This window comes from Pseudoliparis swirei, unplaced genomic scaffold (genome assembly GCF_029220125.1).
Source record: "Pseudoliparis swirei isolate HS2019 ecotype Mariana Trench unplaced genomic scaffold, NWPU_hadal_v1 hadal_25, whole genome shotgun sequence".
NCBI classification, from domain to species: domain Eukaryota; kingdom Metazoa; phylum Chordata; class Actinopteri; order Perciformes; family Liparidae; genus Pseudoliparis; species Pseudoliparis swirei.
In genome coordinates, this window is record NW_026613261.1 from 587154 (window position 1) to 605788 (window position 18635).

At 45.9% G+C, this 18635-nt stretch overlaps 3 protein-coding genes across 10 annotated transcripts in view; 1 reads left to right on the forward strand and 2 right to left on the reverse strand.

Moving 5' to 3' along the window:
• Positions 1 to 2081: 2081 nt before the first annotated feature.
• LOC130190966 (uncharacterized) lies at positions 2082 to 4721 on the forward strand. The gene is made up of 4 exons (XM_056410630.1): positions 2082 to 2131; positions 2611 to 2916; positions 2992 to 3276; positions 3483 to 4721. Exons 2-4 carry the CDS (start codon positions 2634 to 2636, stop codon positions 3593 to 3595), a joined length of 681 nt encoding a protein of 226 aa, XP_056266605.1. The 5' UTR covers positions 2082 to 2131; positions 2611 to 2633; the 3' UTR covers positions 3596 to 4721.
• Positions 4722 to 5650: 929 nt separating this feature from the next.
• Positions 5651 to 11785, reverse strand: LOC130190964 (SLAM family member 7-like). 5 transcript variants are annotated; one of them, XR_008831091.1, is made up of 8 exons: positions 11680 to 11785; positions 9605 to 9910; positions 9247 to 9531; positions 7304 to 7408; positions 7040 to 7083; positions 6623 to 6849; positions 6372 to 6431; positions 5651 to 5944 (listed from the first exon to the last, which is right to left on the reverse strand). XR_008831091.1 is itself a non-coding variant. In XM_056410629.1 (7 exons), exons 1-6 carry the CDS (start codon positions 11738 to 11740, stop codon positions 6661 to 6663), a joined length of 990 nt encoding a protein of 329 aa, XP_056266604.1. In that variant the 5' UTR covers positions 11741 to 11785; the 3' UTR covers positions 5651 to 5944; positions 6623 to 6660. The 5 variants fall into 5 exon arrangements, 3 of the variants coding, with proteins under 3 accessions (XP_056266604.1, XP_056266603.1, XP_056266602.1); XR_008831090.1 differs by having other exon boundaries at positions 6372 to 6849; XM_056410629.1 differs by lacking the exon at positions 6372 to 6431.
• A 209-nt stretch (positions 11786 to 11994) lies between these two features.
• LOC130190959 (ATP-sensitive inward rectifier potassium channel 10) overlaps positions 11995 to 18635 on the reverse strand; it is a 12248-nt gene continuing 5607 nt past the window's right edge. For 3 of the 4 annotated variants that reach the window (XM_056410620.1, XM_056410619.1, XM_056410618.1), the window contains 4 exons: positions 17602 to 17813; positions 17321 to 17452; positions 17001 to 17178; positions 13763 to 16191 (listed from right to left, as the gene is read on the reverse strand). In XM_056410620.1, the coding sequence (XP_056266595.1) occupies positions 15794 to 16191; positions 17001 to 17178; positions 17321 to 17452; positions 17602 to 17813 (920 nt within the window). In that variant the 3' untranslated portion in view covers positions 13763 to 15793. Of the gene's footprint in view, positions 13045 to 13762; positions 16192 to 17000; positions 17179 to 17320; positions 17453 to 17601; positions 17814 to 18635 lie in introns of those variants that run through there. The other variant, XR_008831089.1, reaches the window with a different exon arrangement.

Below are 18635 nucleotides of genomic sequence, written 5' to 3' on the forward strand. Positions count from 1 at the left end.
TAAACACACAAGAATAAAAAATTAAATATAAACCAAAATATAAAAAACAGGGATGAAAGATATAGATGTATACAAGTGAAAGATATAGATGCATACAAGAAGTATACAAAGTAAAATATAAAATAAAATATATATGTATATATACAACATATATGCATACACAATACTAATGACAAATTAAATTAAATATTAAAATATTAAATATAGACAGTGTGCAAAATGCAAAGTGTGTGTATGTGTGTAGTGTAAATAAATGAAATGTGTGAAGTGCAGATCAACAGTGTAAATATTACGATCTGGCAAGAGGTGATCTGTTGTAGAGCCTCATAGCCGTCGGCAGGAATGTTCTCCTGTATAGGTCCTACTAGGTCCTACTAGGTCCTACTAGAAGTCGATTGTAGCATGCCTGAGGCCGCCACCCGTGGGTTTCCCCCCCCAGCACCAAGGATCCGCCAGACAGCAAGAGGTGTTGTTCAAAGACATGTTTTATTCCGCACACACGACACCGAGCAGACCTTGTAGAACGAGCAGACCTTGTAGAGCAGATGGCCTTGTAGAACGTTTCCATAAGACATTTAAACAAATGCTAACAGACTATTGATTGATGTGGATGGGAAAAACTGGGACCAACTAACCCCCTTATTTTTGTATTTCAATCAGAGAAGTTCCTTAAGCTTCCACAGGGTTTTTGCCATTTGAGTTGCTGTATGGACGGAGACCCAGGGGCCCGCTGGATCTGGATAAAGAAGCCTGGGAACAACAGCCATCACCCCACCGCTCTATGATAGAGTGTGTTGACCAGATTTAAGAGAGGATGCAGGGAGCACAGAACGCTCAAGCCTGAATCAACAACCGGAAAGCTCAAGTCCGGGGGTTCCGGCACGGTGAGTTTGTCCTGGTCCTGTTTCCAATGGCCAAAGGCAAGTTTGTGGCCAAGTGGCATCGGCCCTATGGAGTGATGGAAAAGGTGAGCGAGGTAAAATCTAAGGTGAGACAACCTGGGAGAGGGAAATCATGTCAATGGCAAATGGCATCCCAGATCCTGTCCCTTCACAGGCACCTCGAGGCCCCCAGTTGGGTCCGGCCCACAGACAAGACTTGGCGCAACTGACCAGTCAGTTCAAGGATGTGTTTTCTGACCTACCTTGACGCACCGATGAGATCCAACATGACATAATCACCGAGCCAGGAAAGAAGGTGAGGCTTCGGTCCTATCGCATGCCAGAGGCCAAAAGGGAGATCGTAGAGGAAAACGTGAGAAATTCGTTGGAAATAAGGGTTATTGTGGAATCACATAGTGCCTTTCGTCGACCACCAGATGCCTCAGGATCGGGGGTTGAAACTGTGCTGTCCCAGGTTAGGAGAGGGAAGGAACGCCCGGTGACCTTTTTCAAGCCGTACATTGATAAAAACACAAAATGAACTATTCGAGCGTAGAGAAGGAATGTCTGAGGGCAGACAGAGGAGCGCAGGGGGCGGATCCCCAAACTCAGGTTGGCGGAGGTGGTAAAGGGCGTCTACTTCCATCAGCAGGTGCTGCAGCCAATCGGCGTGAGGCATTGCTTGACCTGCAGTCCATCAGCTGATTGGAGGGAGCGGATCTTCTCAGAGCTCGGGAAGCAGCAGGCAGACTGGGCAGGAGACTATGAGGACCTCTGGACCCTGAACCCTGGACCCTGGACCCTGAACCCTGAACCCTGGACCTCTGGACCTCTGGACCCTGAAACCTGAACGCTGGACCTCTGAACCCTGAACCCTGAAACCTGAACCCTGGACCTCTGAACCCTGAACCCTGGACCTCTGGACCTCCAGTGGGACGAATCTTTTGTTGAGTTTGACCCCATTCCCTTTACGCTAACCTACTTATTAAAGGACACGTTTTGTTAAATACTTTCTGTCTCAGTCTCCTGTTCTATGCCTGAATCTTGTCTCCACCCCCCCATTTATTGGTTTTGAATACATTTAGACGCTCTGGAACTTCTGTTACTTTCATAACTCTTCTCAGTTTGCGGTTCTGAAAAACTTCTACAAAAAGTGCCTCTGACTTCCTCATGCAGCACATTCTGCAGAATGAGGTCGTGGGTCACGCTTCTCTTTGCCGTTTCTCTGCTGCAATCATGTGAAGCACGAGGTAAGGTTATATTCATATATCACATTAGATTGATCATTTACTGCGTGTATATATTTTTGGTTGTTGTTCGTCTTCATTTGTTCTGGAGGTCAGAGCTTGTACACAGTGGCACCAACAGAAGTTAGATGACAAACTTTACGGCGCTATTTTTTAACTTAAAATTCTCAGCGAAGTTGCTCATTGTCAGTTGTTTCTATCGTGATGCTCATGAAATCTTTCATTAAAATGCATTGATAGTTACAGTATGTCAGTTATTCAGCTTCCCTTCACGCAGCAATAGAGGCGTGTCCTCTGTTTTCAGAATGCAAATAAAATGTAATACGTTGTGTTAAAAAGCAAATGTTACTCTGGGAGGTTTTCACCTGGTAAACTCTTTCCTGAGGAGACCTGACGGGTTCAGAGACCACGATGAGCTGGAGGAGTTTGAGTCACATTCAGTTATAATCATGTGTTGTTTTGTGTGTCTGCTGTTTCTACAGAGAGCAGAGTGACTGCTGTGGTGATGCAGGAGGGAGAAGATCTGATCCTGGAGGTTCATGATGAAGTTCCTGAGGATTTCTACGCTGTTTACTGGAGATTCAACAACATGGTCTATCTCGTAAGATTTTCACCTGGTAAAGAACCAGAGGTCTCTTCTAATTTTACTGGAAGGGTTGAGTTTCCTGGGAACAGATTCTCTGTGAAATTGAAGAATCTCCAGCTGGCAGACAGCGGAGTTTATACTGCAGGAGTGATCACGGTTGATGGAGACCAACGTCTAGATGAATACGAGGTCACAGTTCTAGGTGAGTTCACCTTTCAGACTCAGGTGTTGAGTCTCTGCCGTGTTTCATAAACTCCCCCCCCCCCCCCCCCTTCAGCTCCAGTGTCTCCAGTTAAGCTCTCCGTGGTCTCCAGAAGCTCCGCCTCCTGTAACCTCACCGTGAGCTGCAGCACAACACGTGACTCTCACATCATCAGCAGCACTTTCACATGCGCCGACGGGGCCTGCGGTCAGGAGGGTGGAGGCCGGTCGGAGGTCACGACCCCCGGCGCTTCTCTCCGGCTCTACCTGTTGAACGGCTCCATCGTCTGTCACCATAGCAACCAGGTTCACTGGACCCAGGCCTCTGAAGGGATCCGACACGTCTGCTCCCAATACGCCGGTGAGCCCGACAGACGGCTTCCTGATGATGGAGCACAGAGACCTTTGACCCCTTGAAGTTCATGGCCTTGTTACGCTGTGCATTACATGTTAGTTACACATTGTTGAGTCTTTGTGGCGTTGCTTCCTCAGCAGCACTTCTCCTGATTGTGATTCATCAGCTGCTGGTCACTTTGTCGTGAAGCCAGGTGTGTTCTTGTGTTCCAGCTGGTCCACCTGTGTACCTGGTGAAGATCGTGGTGTTCTCAGTGGGTCTGGTCATCATGGTGTCTGCTGTCATCGCCGTTCACCTCAAGGAGAAGCTCCGGAAGCACAGATGAACATCTTGTTCTCCAGCAGCCAATCACATCACGCATAGCTATATGGACAGTGATCACACCAAGAGAGCATGCTATATTACTGCTAGCATGCTATATTACTGCTAGCATGCTATATTACTGCTAGCATGCTCTATTGGTGTTATCATGCTATATTACTGCTAGCATGCTATATTACTGCTATCATGCTATATTACTGCTAGCATGCTATATTACTGCTATCATGCTATATTACTGCTAGCATGCTATATCACTGCTATCATGCTATATTAGTGCTATCATGCTAGACCACTGAACTCATGATATATTACTGCTGAGGCCACCTTTAAAACAAATGCCGATCATCCTTGATTATCTATTGATTTTACCCAATATCACCGATTATACTTTGAAAGTGAAAATTATTACTTAAACCATAAAAAGTTTTTTTATGATCAAAACCAGCAAAATACAAACAATCGCCTTGATGAATGCACTGTATATAACACTGCATGTGGTCCTATTTGCCCCCTCCCCCCCCCCAAAAGAAATATTCCATATATGTCTGTTTGTATTTACAGTGTTTACATTTCAGTTCATGGTTGTTTCTAGACTTTGGGTGGAAGCGATTTGAAGTACATGCACCATTATTATTAAAGCTTTATACTCATCTTGTATTTCTGTGATTAATGGAACCTTAAGGTCGCGTTAACAGGCTTTTTTAATAATGTGATTTTGCTCAACAAGGTTTTGCTTTAGTAAACACACTCGACACACTGAATTCATGACATATTATTAGGGCTGTCAGCGTTAACGCGTTAATATATGCGATTAATTTGGCCGCATTAACGCACAAAAATATTTTAACGCAATTAACGCAACTTTGTTTACTTCCGGTGTTCGTTGAATTTGTTTCACTCCCCTGAGTGTCAAACCGCGGCAGTACGGTTTAACACTGTTTCCGTTTTTAAAACCATTATTTCTCCGCGAAAATAAGGATCATAAATCAGTTTAACTCTCTCATCTGGACAGCCAGAGGGGGGGCTATGTGAGACTGCTGTTCATTGATTATAGTTCAGCTTTCAACACCATAGTCCCCTCCAGACTGGCCGGCAAGCTGATTGAGCTGGGACTGAACACCCCCCTGTGTGCTTGGATCCTGGACTTCCTGACCGCCAGGCCACAGGTGGTCAGGGTGGGCAGACACACCTCCAAATCCCTCACCCTGAACACAGGATCCCCCCAGGGTTGCGTCCTCATCCCCCTACTGTACTCCCTGTACACACATGACTGTGTGGCCAGGTTCAGACCAACACCATCATCAAGTTTGCGGATGACACAGTGGTGGTGGGCCTGATCTCCGACAACGACGAGAAGGCCTACCTGGAGGAAGTTGCTGATCTGTCACTCTGGTGCCAGGACAACAGCCTCATCATGAATGTCACCAAAACTAAGGAGCTGATTGTGGACTTTAGGAAGGTACAACAACAGAGGACGTACTCACCACTGGGGATTAACGGGACTACTGTGGAGAGGGTGAGCGGGTATAAATACCTGGGAGTCCACATCACCGAGGATCTGACATGGTCAACAAACACAGACACTCTGGTGAGAAAGGCAAGGCAGCGCCTCTACCACCTCAGGCAGCTGAGGAAATTTAAAGTTTCCCAGAGGATCCTTCAGTCCTTCTACTCTGGAGCTGTAGAGAGCGTCCTGACAGGAAGCATCACAGCCTGGTTTGGCAACTGCTCCGCTCAGGACAGGAAGGCTCTGCAGAGAGTAGTGCGTTCGGCTGAGCGCACTATTGGAACTACACTCCCACCCTGCAGGACTTGTACACCAGGAGGTGCAGAACCAGAGCCGGCAGGATCATGAAGGATCCTCACCACCCCAACAACAGACTGTTTCAGCTGCTGCGGTCAGGCAGGCGCCTCCGTAGTCACGCTGCAAGAACAGAGAGACTGAGACGGAGTTTCTTTCCTCAGGCCATCAGGACTGTGAACTCCGACCTCACCAGGACCCCCACATAGACCCACACAACTGCCCCTCTTAGGCACACACACACACACACACACTTACTGTAAATATTGTGTTTTTTATTTGTAAATAGTGTGTACTTGTTGCCCTTGCACATTCCTGCTGAGCATTGCCACCTTCATTTCACTGCACACCCTGTGTGTGTATGTGACAAATAAAACATCTTGAATCTTGAATCTTGAAATCTTGAATGAATCAGTCGGGTTTCCTCCTGCTCCTCCTTCCTCCGTCTCCCCCTCTGATACACAGAGGAACGGAGGGGCGACGTGTCGGGGGACGCGGCGCGGAAAGAACTCGTCACACGAAACCTTCACCGTGATTGGTCAATCCGTTTGTCTGTCAACATTTTGGGAAAAATACAACCAATGAACACTCAGTAAATCACAAAGGACCTCCCACCACACATGTGAGGCTCTTGAGCAGCCTGTCAGTCAGAGAACCAGAGGACACGGCACCAGGACAACTGAGCCTCATTGAATAGAGATGAGATTGTTCTGGAATGTTTGATGTAGAACACGTGGGGGTGTGTCACATGCAAACGCCTTTAAAAGGTGAATTTACATTTTTTATAAAATGTATAAAATGCCCCCAGCCTCCAGAGGGTTAACGTGACATATGTGAATGTCAGTCAGTCACCAAGGCCACTGGTTCTGCTGTTCAGTGGTAAAGATGACAGGACCAATGGGGTCTCAATATACTTCTTTTTTTTTACTAATCTGATGTTTCACTGAAGAAACAATTTATCATCCACAATATTAAATACCTCGCTGGCACTTTATAGGTAGGAGCCTCTTTGAAAACACAGCTCTGTGTGAAGTTTGGTCTTTAAAAAGAAGGAAAACAAACTTTTAATCGCGATTAATTAATTTCAAAATGTGCGATTAATTAGTAAAACTAATTTAATCGATTGACAGCCCTAATATTATACAAATAGAAAAATACAACTTTTTCAAGCCTTCACACTTGTTTTCCTGTTTCCTTCCATCCAAACAGGACACTTAATTATAACCGTACAATTTAGGATTTGCAGCGTGTGGAATACAAATTGCTGGTTAATTGTTGACGGAGCGGGGGGTCTTCTCCACCCGAGCGTACGGGCTCTCCACCCGAGCCGGGCCTCGGGCCTCGCGGGGGTCCAGGGGTCCAGTGTGAGCTCCCACCAAGCTGTAGGTGGAGGTGGGAGAAAGACCTGAAGCCTCGTCTGTTGGACTCGGGTCCTGAAGTCGGGGTCTGGTTGGCGCCTGCAGAATAAATCATGTGCCGTTTTAAAATGTATACACTTTGATTTTTAATGGTGCTATTTTTTATAACGTGGTAAAGGAGCCAGCCGCCCATATAAATGCAAAGTTTTGCATCTTCCTCTTAAAGAATTCTGAGTATTACATCTGAGCTGACTATCTGGAGAGTAATGTAAAAAAAAAAGAAACTTACCAGAGGAATGTCGTAAACAGTACCGACGACGCTTTGTCTTTTATCTGCAGATCAAATACAAATATAAAAAACAGCCCTTTAAAAAAAGGTAGCGTTACTTATTGTATGTTTTATGTTAAATATAACAGCTTTAAGTTACAGACTTGTTGTCTGGTAACTGATCCGTTGTGGATTCCCTCACATGCGCACGGTGTCGTTGCTTTACTTGGCAGTATAGGGTGATTTAAAGCTGCAGATGTTGCTCGTGTTCAAGTGTTTACTTACAGTTCTTTCTCTTTCGACAATAAAGAAACAGGCCGAGCAGGAGGAAGAGGAGGAGGAGGAGGAGGACCGAGATGCCAGCCGCAGTCCCATGGACCCGGCTACCGGCTGAGGAACATCACAAGAGACGAATCAGAGTCCGTGAGAATCACACGGTGCAGTTCTGATGGTACACATGTTATGATGAGATGAGATTCATTCATTCGTCCTGCAGAGGGGACATTTTACAAATCACAGCAGCGGTGCACAAAATAAATATTTAAAAAACACAAAACACAATACAAAAAAACTAAATAATAATACAAAATACTAAATATACAGGGGTACAATAAAGTAAAGTGCTGAGTTTGCCAGGATCTGCTCACATGTCTTGGGAACAGGATTTGTAGTGAGAAATCATCACGTTCATTTTGGATAAAAGTCAATTAATTTAAAAAAAAGTATGAACATGACTTTAAATTAGGGCTGTGAAACGATTAAAAATTTTAATCGGATTAATCACAGGTTTTTGTGGATTAATCATGATTAATCACATATTACCGATATTCTCGGTATATTTTGTGAGAACATAGAGATTTATGACAAAAGACGGATATATACATTTATACATTCTTCTATACAATGGTGCTGCAACTCAGCAGTTATTTAGCAGTTTTCTTCCATATGGAACATTAATACATCTTCATCCTAAACAGAATGTTTAACCTCCTGTTACCTTTCGGGTCAATTTGACCCCATTCAATGTTTAATGTCGGTGTTCTTTGGGGTCAATTTGACCCCAGGCTGTTTTTCACTGTGTCAAACATATAAGAAATATCAACTTTTTTATTTATTTAAAGGGATAGTTAGGTCAACAAACAAACATAAAGTACCTCACACTTAAACTTGGGAAACAATATTAATTCTAATAATTTTCTGGAGGTTTTAATTGCTGGGGTCAAATTGACCCCGAGGGTAAAATATGTGAGTAAATGTAAAGGTAACAGGAGGGTTAAACAGAGCATTTTTCTCTTGTTTGTCAACCATGAACTCCACCATGATACAATCTAAAGGCCTCTAGTCTTCCTCTAGCAGCTGCTGAGGCAAACTGACTGTGTGGGTTTTCTTCATGAACTGGGCCGTGATGAAAGGGACGGCGGGGACACCGCTGCAAAGCTGAAACCTCACCGGCCCGGACAGGTGGACAGATTGACAAGTGACTTTTTTTGCTCGGTCCCGATGCGCGCGCACGGAGCTCTGTGGCGGCGAGACGGAGATCGATAAGTGTTAACGCAATGCGAAGAGACAGAAATGACATGCTGCTGAGGAGATCGATCAACAACAGACGTTTAGTTTAATAAAAGAACAAAGACGTGCTATAGAGAACATGTCAGGGGGCGGGCCAATCTCTTTAATGTCATGCGATCTACCGACACTACGCCGCGATCGACTGGCAGGTCGCGATCGACGTGTTGAGACCCTGATCTACAGGAAGTAAAAGTCGTAACAAGGTTTCCGGAGGTGAACCTGCGGAAGGATCATTACCGATGAACAGACCGTCTGCATGAGAGCGGACAGAGTTCAGGTTGAAGTGGTGGATTGGAAGCTCATTTTGCAAGTGACTTTTGTTTCGTCTCGACGACCAACAACAGACGGATTGGAAGCTCATTCTGCGCATGCGTTAAATGCGTTAAAAAAAAAAACTAGTTAAACCTGTAATTGAATTAACTGAGTTAACGCGTTATTTTTCACAGCACTACTTTAAATCCATTAAAACACACAAGTTTCATGAAAAGATCAACATGAGTTGATTAATAACAATCAGGAGAAGTGCTGCTGAAGAAGCAACGCCACAAAGACTCAACAATGTGTAACTAACATGTAATGCACAGCGTAACAAGGCCATGAACTTCAAGGGGTCAAAGGTCTCTGTGCTCCATCATCAGGAAGCCGTCTGTCGGGCTCACCGGCGTATTGGGAGCAGACGTGTCGGATCCCTTCAGAGGCCTGGGTCCAGTGAACCTGGTTGCTATGGTGACAGACGATGGAGCCGTTCAACAGGTAGAGCCGGAGAGAAGCGCCGGGGGTCGTGACCTCCGACCGGCCTCCTCCCTCCTGACCGCAGGCCCCGTCGGCGCATGTGAAAGTGCTGCTGATGATGTGAGAGTCACGTGTTGTGCTGCAGCTCACGGTGAGGTTACAGGAGGCGGAGCTTCTGGAGACCACGGAGAGCTTAACTGGAGACACTGGAGCTGAAGGGGGGGGGGGGGGGAGTTTATGAAACACGGCAGAGACTCAACACCTGAGTCTGAAAGGTGAACTCACCTTGAACTGTGACCTCGTATTCATCTAGACGTTGGTCTCCATCAAACGTGAACACTCTTGCAGTATAAACTCCGCTGTCTGCCAGCTGGAGATTCTTCAGTTTCACAGAGAATCTGTTCCCAGGAAACTCAATCCTTCCAGTAAAGTTAGAAGATGTTTTTGTTTTTTTACCAGGTAAAAATCCTACTAGACTGACCGTGTTGTTCAATCTCCAGTAAAGAGAGTCGAAATCCTCAGGAACTTCATCATGAACCTCCAGGATCAGATCTTTTCCCTCCTGCATCACCACATCAGTCACTCTGCTCTCTGTAGAAGCAGCAGACACACAAAACAACACATGATTATTACTGAATGTCAAACTCCTCCAGCTCATCGTGGTCTCTGAACCCGTCAGGTCTCCTCACGAAAGAGGAGTTTACCAGGTGAAAACCTCCCAGAGTAACATTTGCTTTTTAATAGTGCTGTGAAAAATAACGCGTTAACTCAGTTAATTCAATTACAGGTTTAACTAGTTTTGTTTTTTTTACGCATTTAACAGATGCGCAGAATGAGCTTCCAATCCGTCTGTTGTTGGTCGTCGGGACGAAAAAAAAGTCACTTGCAAAATGAGCTTCCAATACACCACTTCAATCTGAACTCTGTCCGCTCTCCTGCAGACGGTCTGTTCATCGGTAATGATCCTTCCGCAGGTTCACCTCCGGAAACCTTGTTACGACTTTTACTTCCTGTAGATCAGGGTCTCAACACGTCGATCGCGACCTGCCAGTCGATCGCGGCGTAGTGTCGGTAGATCGCATGACATTAAAGAGATTGGCCCGCCCCCTGACATGTTCTCTATAGCACGTCTTTGTTCTTTTATTAAACTAAACGTCTGTTGTTGATCGTATCTCCACAGCAGCATGTCATTTCTGTCTCTTCGCGTTGCGTTAACACTTATCGATCTCCGTCTCGCGCGCCACAGAGCTCCGTGCGCGCGCATCGGGACCGAGCAAAAAAAGTCACTTGTCAATCTGTCCACCTGTCCGGGCCGGTGAGGTTTCAGCTTTGCAGCGGTGTCCCCGCCGTCCCTTTCATCACGGCCCAGTTCATGAAGAAAACCCACACAGTCAGTTTGCCTCAGCAGCTGCTAGAGGAAGACTAGAGGCCTTTAGATTGTATCATGGTGGAGTTAATGGTTGACAAACAAGAGAAAATGCTCTGTTTAACCCTCCTGTTACCTTTACATGTACTAACATATTTTACCATCGAGGTCAATTTGACCCCAGCAATTAAAACCTCCAGAAAATTATTAGAATTAATATTGCTTCCCAAGTTTAAGTGTGAGGTACTTTATGTTTGTTTGGTGACTACCTAAATAGCCCTTTAAATAAATAAAAAGTTGATATTTCTGATATGTTTGACACAGTGAAAAACAGCCTGGGGTCAAATTGACCCCAAAGAACACCGACATTAAACATTGAATGGGGTCAAATTGACCCGAAAGGTAACAGGAGGGTTAAACATTCTGTTTAGGATGAAGATGTATTAATGTTCCATATGGAAGAAAACTGCTAAATAACTGCTGAGTTGCAGCACCATTGTATAGAAGAATGTATAAATGTATATATCCGTCTTTTGTCATAAATCTCTATGTTCTCACAAAATATAACGAGAATATCGGTAATATGTGATTAATCATGATTAATCCACAAAAACCTGTGATTAACCCGATTAAAAATGTTAATCGTTTCACAGCCCTACTTTTTAACACAACGTATTACATTTTATTTCCATTCTGAAAACAGAGGACACGCCTCTATTGCTGCGTGAAGGGAAGCTGAATAACTGACATACTGTAACTGTCAATGCATTTCAATAAAAGATGTCATGAGCATCACGATAGAAACAACTGACAATGAGCAACTTCGCTGAGAATTTTAGGTTAAAAAATAGCTCCATAAAGTTTGTCATCTAACTTCTGTTAGTGCCACTGTGTACAAGCTGTGACCTCCAGAACAAATGAAGACGAACAACAACCAAAAATATATACACACAGTAAATAATAAATCTAATGTGATATATGAATATAACCTTACCTCGTGCTTCACATGATTGCAGCAGAGAAACGGCAAAGAGAAGCGTGACCCACGACCTCATTCTGCAGAATGTGCTGCATGAGGAAGTCAGAGGCACTTTTTGGGGAAGTTTTTCAGAACCGCAAACTGAGAAGAGTTATGAAAGTAACAGAAGTTCCAGAGCGTCTAAATTTATTCAAAACCAAAAATGGGTGTTGGGGGGGGGGGGGGGGGGTGGAGCCAAGATTCAGGCATAAAGCAGGAGACTGAGACAGAAATTATTTAACAAAAAGTGTCCTTTAATAAGTAGGTTAGTGTAAAGGGAATGGGGTCAAACTCAACAAAAGATTTGTCCCGGTGGAGGTCCAGAGGTCCAGGGTTCAGGGTCCAAAGGTCCTCATAGTCTCCTGCCCAGTATGCCTGCTGCCTCCCGAGCTCTGAGAAGATCCGCTCCCTCCAATCAGCTGATGGACTGCAGGTCAACCAATGCCTCACGCCGATTGGCTGCAGCACCTGCTGATGGAAGTAGACGCCCTTTACCACCGCCGCCAACCTGAGTTTGGGGATCCGCCCCCTGCGCTCCTCTGTCTGCCCTCAGATATTCCTTCTCTACGCTCGAATAGTTCATTTTGTGTTTTTATCAATGTACGGCTTTAAAAAGGTCACCGGGCGTTCCTTCCCTCTCCTAACCTGGGACAGCACAGTTCCAACCCCCGATCCTGAGGCATCTGGTGGTCGACGAAAGGCACTATGTGATTCCACAATAACCCTTATTTCCAACGAATTTCTCACGTTTTCCTTTAAGATCTCCCTTTTGGCCTCTGGCATGCGATAGGACCGAAGCCTCACCTTCTTTCCTGGCTCGGTGATTATGTCATGTTGGATCTCATCGGTGCGTCAAGGTAGGTCAGAAAACACATCCTTGAACTGACTGGTCAGTTGCGCCATGTCTTGTCTGTGGGCCGGACCCAACTGGGGGCCTCGAGGTGTCTGTGAAGGGACAGGATCTTGAATGCCATTTGCCATTGACATGATTTCCCTCTCCCGGTTTGTCTCACCTTATAGTTGACCTCGCTCACCTTTTCCATCACTCCATAGGGCCGATGCCACTTGGCCACAAACTTGCCTTTGGCCATTGCAAACAGGACCAGGACAAACTCACCGTGCCGGAACTCCCGGACTTGAGCTTTCCGGTTGTTGATTCGGGCTTGAGCGTTCCGTGCTCCCTGCATCCTCTCTTAAATCTGGTCAACACACTCTATCATAGAGCGGTGGGGTGATGGCTGTTGTTCCCAGGCTTCTTTATCCAGATCCAGCGGGCCCCTGGGTCTCCGTCCATACAGCAACTCAAATGGCAAAAACCCTGTGGAAGCTTAAGGAACTTCCCTGATTGAAATACAAAAATAAGGGGGTTAGTTGGTCCCAGTTTTTCCCATCCACATCAATCAATAGTCTGTCAGCATTTGTTTTAAGGTCTTATGGAAACGTTCTACAAGGCCATCCGTCTGTGGGCGGTACACTGAGGTTCACCTTCCACATCTCCTTCATGACCCGAGACATGAAGCAGCTTCCCTGACCAGTTAGGACCTATTTTACAACGTCGACTCGACTAAAGAGGAGGAATAATCCTCTGGCAACTGCCTAAGCACTTGGGGAGCGTAATGGGACGGCCTCTGGGTAACGAAGCCCCCTGATCGACTTCTACTAGGACCTAGTAGGACCTAGTAGGACCTATTGCGAAGTCGAGTCGGTGTCTTCATGGCCACTCTCTGGAAGGGAACATTGATTCAAGGGTAATGGGATCAAAGGATTCTGATAGGGTACCTTAGGGACTGTCTCCTGGCAGCTTTCGCAGTAATTCTGGACCGCCCTCTTTACCCCGGTAGAAGCGACCCAGGATTGGGTCAAAGGTCTTCTCCACCCCCAGACGAGCTCCCAGTGGGCTGCAGGTGTGAACAAGCCCATGTGGCGAGAAGTAAACGCCGTTTACCACCTCCCCTACCCTGAGCTTGGGGATCCGCCCTGGTTTACCACACTACAAACACAACATCTTACGTTTGTACTTAAGCTCTGACGGCTCTGAACAAGCGAGGAAACCAACTGCTGCCTTTGTAATAACTCAAAATCAGCTTTATTAAACGAGAGGGATTTGTCTCATTGGATCTCCATCTGCACTTTAAACACCATTCCAGAGCTTGATGTTACATTTTTTAAAACAAGTTACAAATAGAAACAACTTTCCCACATGTTTAGATCCGTCAGACTCTTCCTTGATTCATCGTTGTCTCATGTTTCCATCAGAATAAAATCGTTATCCATGACCTACAAGAATACTTTCACACCCTCGTGTCCTCGTCGCCTCGACAGTAACAAAAAACAAAAAACATTCGTTGTTAATAATTAAATGTTAGTAACTTCATAATCATACGGACGTACGAGTGGGGCAGATACAAGCATTTTGTTGTTGTTCTCCAGAGGTGTTTGGTCAAATCTGCCCGATTGGCCATTCAAAAATCCAAAATGGCGGCTATTTTTCAAAATGGTCGCCAATTGGGTATTCAAAAATTAGTTAAACATGCTCATCTATTATACTTGTGACCAAAGTGTTGCTACATTTTCAAAATTTTGAAAAATGTTGATTAAAAAAACAAACAATTTCTTCAACTTCACATCTGAATTCAATTTTTCAACATCAACATTTTTCAAAATTTTGAAAATGTAGCAACATTTTGGTCACAAGTCTAATAAATGAGCATGTTTAGCTCCATATTACTTAGAAACATAAAAATCGAGACCACGATCATTCAAATCGGGGAAATACAAACAGTTTTATGAAGAAAACTAATTTTTGGAGAACTAATTGGCGGCCATCTTGAAAAATAGCCGCCATCTTGGATTTGTGTATGGCCAATCGGGCAGATTTGACCAAATACCTCTGGAGAACAACTCCACTAAATGTCATGCTTTCACCATAATTTGCACGATTATTCTACTCTGTGCCCCACGAGACAGAAGCCCCGCTTCACACAGAAAGGAGAGCTTCTACGAGAACGTGTTTAGCTTGTTTAAAGCCACTGAGAAAGAGAAACTGAAAACACAATTCGCTTTGAGGGAAGTATAAGATATATATCATGCTAATTCCATGACATTCAACGTGTGTAAGTGCTTTTAGTAGTGTGAAGAAGCAGAAACAACCTAACCCTAACCCTAACCCTATGGTAAGGTCCCAAGTTAGGCAGCTAAATAAAAGGTGCAAGTGTACATCATGTACTTACATAAAGTGCTAACTGTCTGTCCATAACAGACACACATACCAGAACAATAAGTAACTTCTCTCCATCAGAAGACTCAGTAGAGGAGCAGCTCTCAACTTCTGATTCAGTTGTAGTTTCCACATCAGTGGAAGAGAAAGTGCTTTTCCTAACCGTTTACGGTGCGTGTTTAATACACATCATTGTCTCTTTTTTGAGTCTTTAACTCGAGACCTTCAAGAAATGTAAAAATATCCAAAGTGTTGTGAGGGGGATGTTGTGACTTCTGTAGAAACTGGCTTAGCATCACTCATTAGGTTTTTATTTTTTTTAAGAGTATAAACATGAATTGCCCCCTTTGCTCATGTGTCTATGACATTGAGGGGGGGGGGGCACTCATATTGACTCTCACAAGTTGTTCTACTTGTGATTTGACATAAAGCCTCAAAACCCAAACAAGACAACGGGGGTTCCCGTCCTCTGCCCCTGCTCACGTTTACTTTAGCTTTTTATTTTAGTTTTCGTGGTTGTTATGGTTTATTTTACTGTGCGAATAAATAATCCCACCTGTTATTTTTTTAGTTGTAAAAGTGTGTGTGTGTGTGTGTGTGTGTGTGCACTCACATGTAAGTAATAGCTGCAGTCAGGCAGTGTGTTATGCCTTCATAGGGTCAAACCAGTGTAAAGCATGCATCAACCCAGCAGGCGTGTGACACATGTTCAGCTGACCAAACAGAAGTCGTCCATGTTTCCTTCATGCGTCGTCTCGTGTTACCTGGATATCTTCCAGAGGTCCGAATCGGTCCTAAAAAGTCAAGTGTCCGAGCTGGATGTGATGTTTCCTCCCGTTGCCTTCACCCTCCTCTCTCCAGAGCGCTCCCCGTTCACACGTTGCTGATGCGAACGTCTCTCGCCCGGCCTCGTTCCTCCCCTCCCCCGCTCCCCCTGTCCCGGTAGCTCTGCTCCAGGCGGATCTTCTCCGGATCGGTGACCTCCGACACGGCTCCGCCCCCGTTGCTCTGGTACACCTGCTGCGGGGTGCCGGACGGTTTGAAGACGGGCGTGGTCTTGGTCTTGGCCACTTTGTCGAAGAAGGTGAAGTCCGCGACGTATTTGCCCGACGGGGAGAGGGAGACCACGGGGGGGAACTCGTAGCCCCAGAGGATCTCGTCCGGCAGGTAGGAAGTGCGGACCTGACAGGTGGCAGACGTCGGCTCAACCGTGGCGCTCATGATCACCAGCAGCTCGAAGTCTGCCGACTCTGGATCGGTCCAGCCCCCGCCTGGTGGAGGTAAAGGAGATGGGACACTTCATAAGAAGAGGTGGTGGGGAAAGAAAGTGAGAGACAAAGAGGAATTTACACTAAATACCACATTTTAAAGGGATTTGTGGAGTTTTTGACCTCAAGTGGTGCTGTAGAGTCATTTTTACATGACACGTCATTTAGCTGACGCTTTTATCCAAAGCAACTTACAATCCTGTTACATTCACACACCGTATAGCAGCTACAGGGAGCAATTTAGGGTTAAGTGTCTTGCTCAAGGACACATCGACTTGGGCGGGGATTAAACCTCCAACCCCCTGATTGAAAGACGGACCTGCTACCCACTGACCCACAGTCGCCCACCTAGTCATTTCATTATGAGGGGGTTGTTCGGATCTTGAGAGGTTTCACCCGTATACATGTTCAGGTGTGGCCTACAGCGGAAACTATATATATAAAACTAATCCCCGCCCTAGTCGATGTGTCCTTGAGCAAGACACTTAACCCTGAATGGCTTCCTGAAGCTGTGTCCACGGTGTATGAATGTAACATAATTGTAAGTCGCTTTGGATAGTGGTTCACGACGAGGAAGATCGGGACTGGTATGCGAACCGGTCTACATCCGATTGTATTAATACGAATCCGATAGGTTTCACGCAAAAAAAGTCCAGTAGGTAGCAGAAAGCAGGCGTCCATTGATTTCCCCTTCAACTGCCTCAATACGCCCACTCGGTGAATAGATTTAGCCATCGGCCCGACTGACCACTCGCCCCACCCACCGAATCTCATCGCCCTCTGACCTCTCGCCGTGTCACCGGCACGCTTACCCTTGGCTGCCCAGGCTCGCAGGGGGCTGTCGTCGTCGATGATGTGGTAGAAGGTGAGGGGCAGGATGAGGAAGGGGCTGTCGCTGGACATGTCCACTTGGAACGGCACATTCCTCTGGTCCAGACGGACCGTCTCGCCTTCCTTGGTCAGAGATGTCTGGAGCAGTTTTCCACTGACCTGGAGAGGGGGGTGGGGGGGTAATATGTGCACACACTTTGACAAATTGCTCATGTACATATGAAATAGAGTCTTTAGACAAACTAGGAGGCGGTGGGAGGTGTCTGGTGATCCACCCTCTCCGTCTCCGGGGTCCACTGACCTGACACCCAAGCAGGAGACTCTTGCGCATGTTGGCCACCCGGACCATCAGGCAGGGTCGTCCCTCGTGGGTCGACACCACGGCATGCTGGCTGAACTTCACCGTCTCGCCTCGCTTCTTCGGCCGAGCGACCTGGGCGGAGAAATGAGTTCTGCTTTTATTGAAGCCCGGGGGGAACATTTCTCAAGAGTCCTGTGCTTTACTGTGCTTGAGAAATGTGGCTCCATGTGGGTTTATGTATACACATGTAGTCCCTGTATCTCACGGTATGCGTTGGCTACCTTGGCGAGGAAGGTACCGGTGATGAAGATCTCCATCAGCATGGTGATGATGAGCTGGACGATGAGGAGAACGATGGCCGCCGGACATTCCTCGGTGATGCAGCGGAAACCGTAACCGATGGTGGTCTGGGTCTCCAGGGAGAAGAGGAAAGCCCCCGTCAGGGTCTGCATCTGCATCACACAGGGTGTGTGGTTCGAGGGCGGGTCAAACTCTGGAGGTTAAAAAAAAGGCTAAATCAATTTATTCTAATGTCTTGTGTTATTTTAAAATACATATTTACAGGGGCAGAACATCCAAGTGTTGATCAGGACTTTCTTTCATCTTAACCATCGCATTCAGATGAACGTTGGAGACGTGACAGACAAGAGGAAGTGGCGGAGAGCAGACGCCTGAGTGACTTCCTGCCACCGCTGAAGCTTTTATTTTAGATTCAGCGTGCGATGCTGTACAGGAAATAAACACTTTAAGAACTTCACACAGACGCCTCACCACACCACCCGAGATGTCGTCTCTTTTTCCACGCTCACACTTCTTTGGAGATGTTTAATAAAAGCTGCTTCATCATTTTCTAACATTAAATACTCACGACTAACGTTTAAAAAACACACATTCTAAGTTTGACACTCAAAGCTGCGGGGGGCGTGGCCAGAGCAGATTTGAATGACGGGGATTGAAACCGCCGACCGACTTGTCATCAGAGTCTGATTCAAATGCTGCTGAATGCTGATTGGTGGATGCAGAGGCATTTCTCCATTAGGGGCAGGGGGGGCACTGCCGCACCAGATCCAGATGACGCTGTTGTGCAGAAAGCTCAATACATTCGTACTTTGCGGCAAAATATGTTTTATTTTTATTTTTATGCAAAGTAGCTTGAATATCTGTGTGAATAAACTTGACTCACAAGCATTATAGTCTTGGTTTGGAGTAATGCTTGCTCTGTTAAATGCTGTAATGTGTCCGCTGCCCTACCGTTACCATGGAAACACCAATGAGCGTGAACCACACAGGCCAAAGTTAACATAGAGCGGAGGGG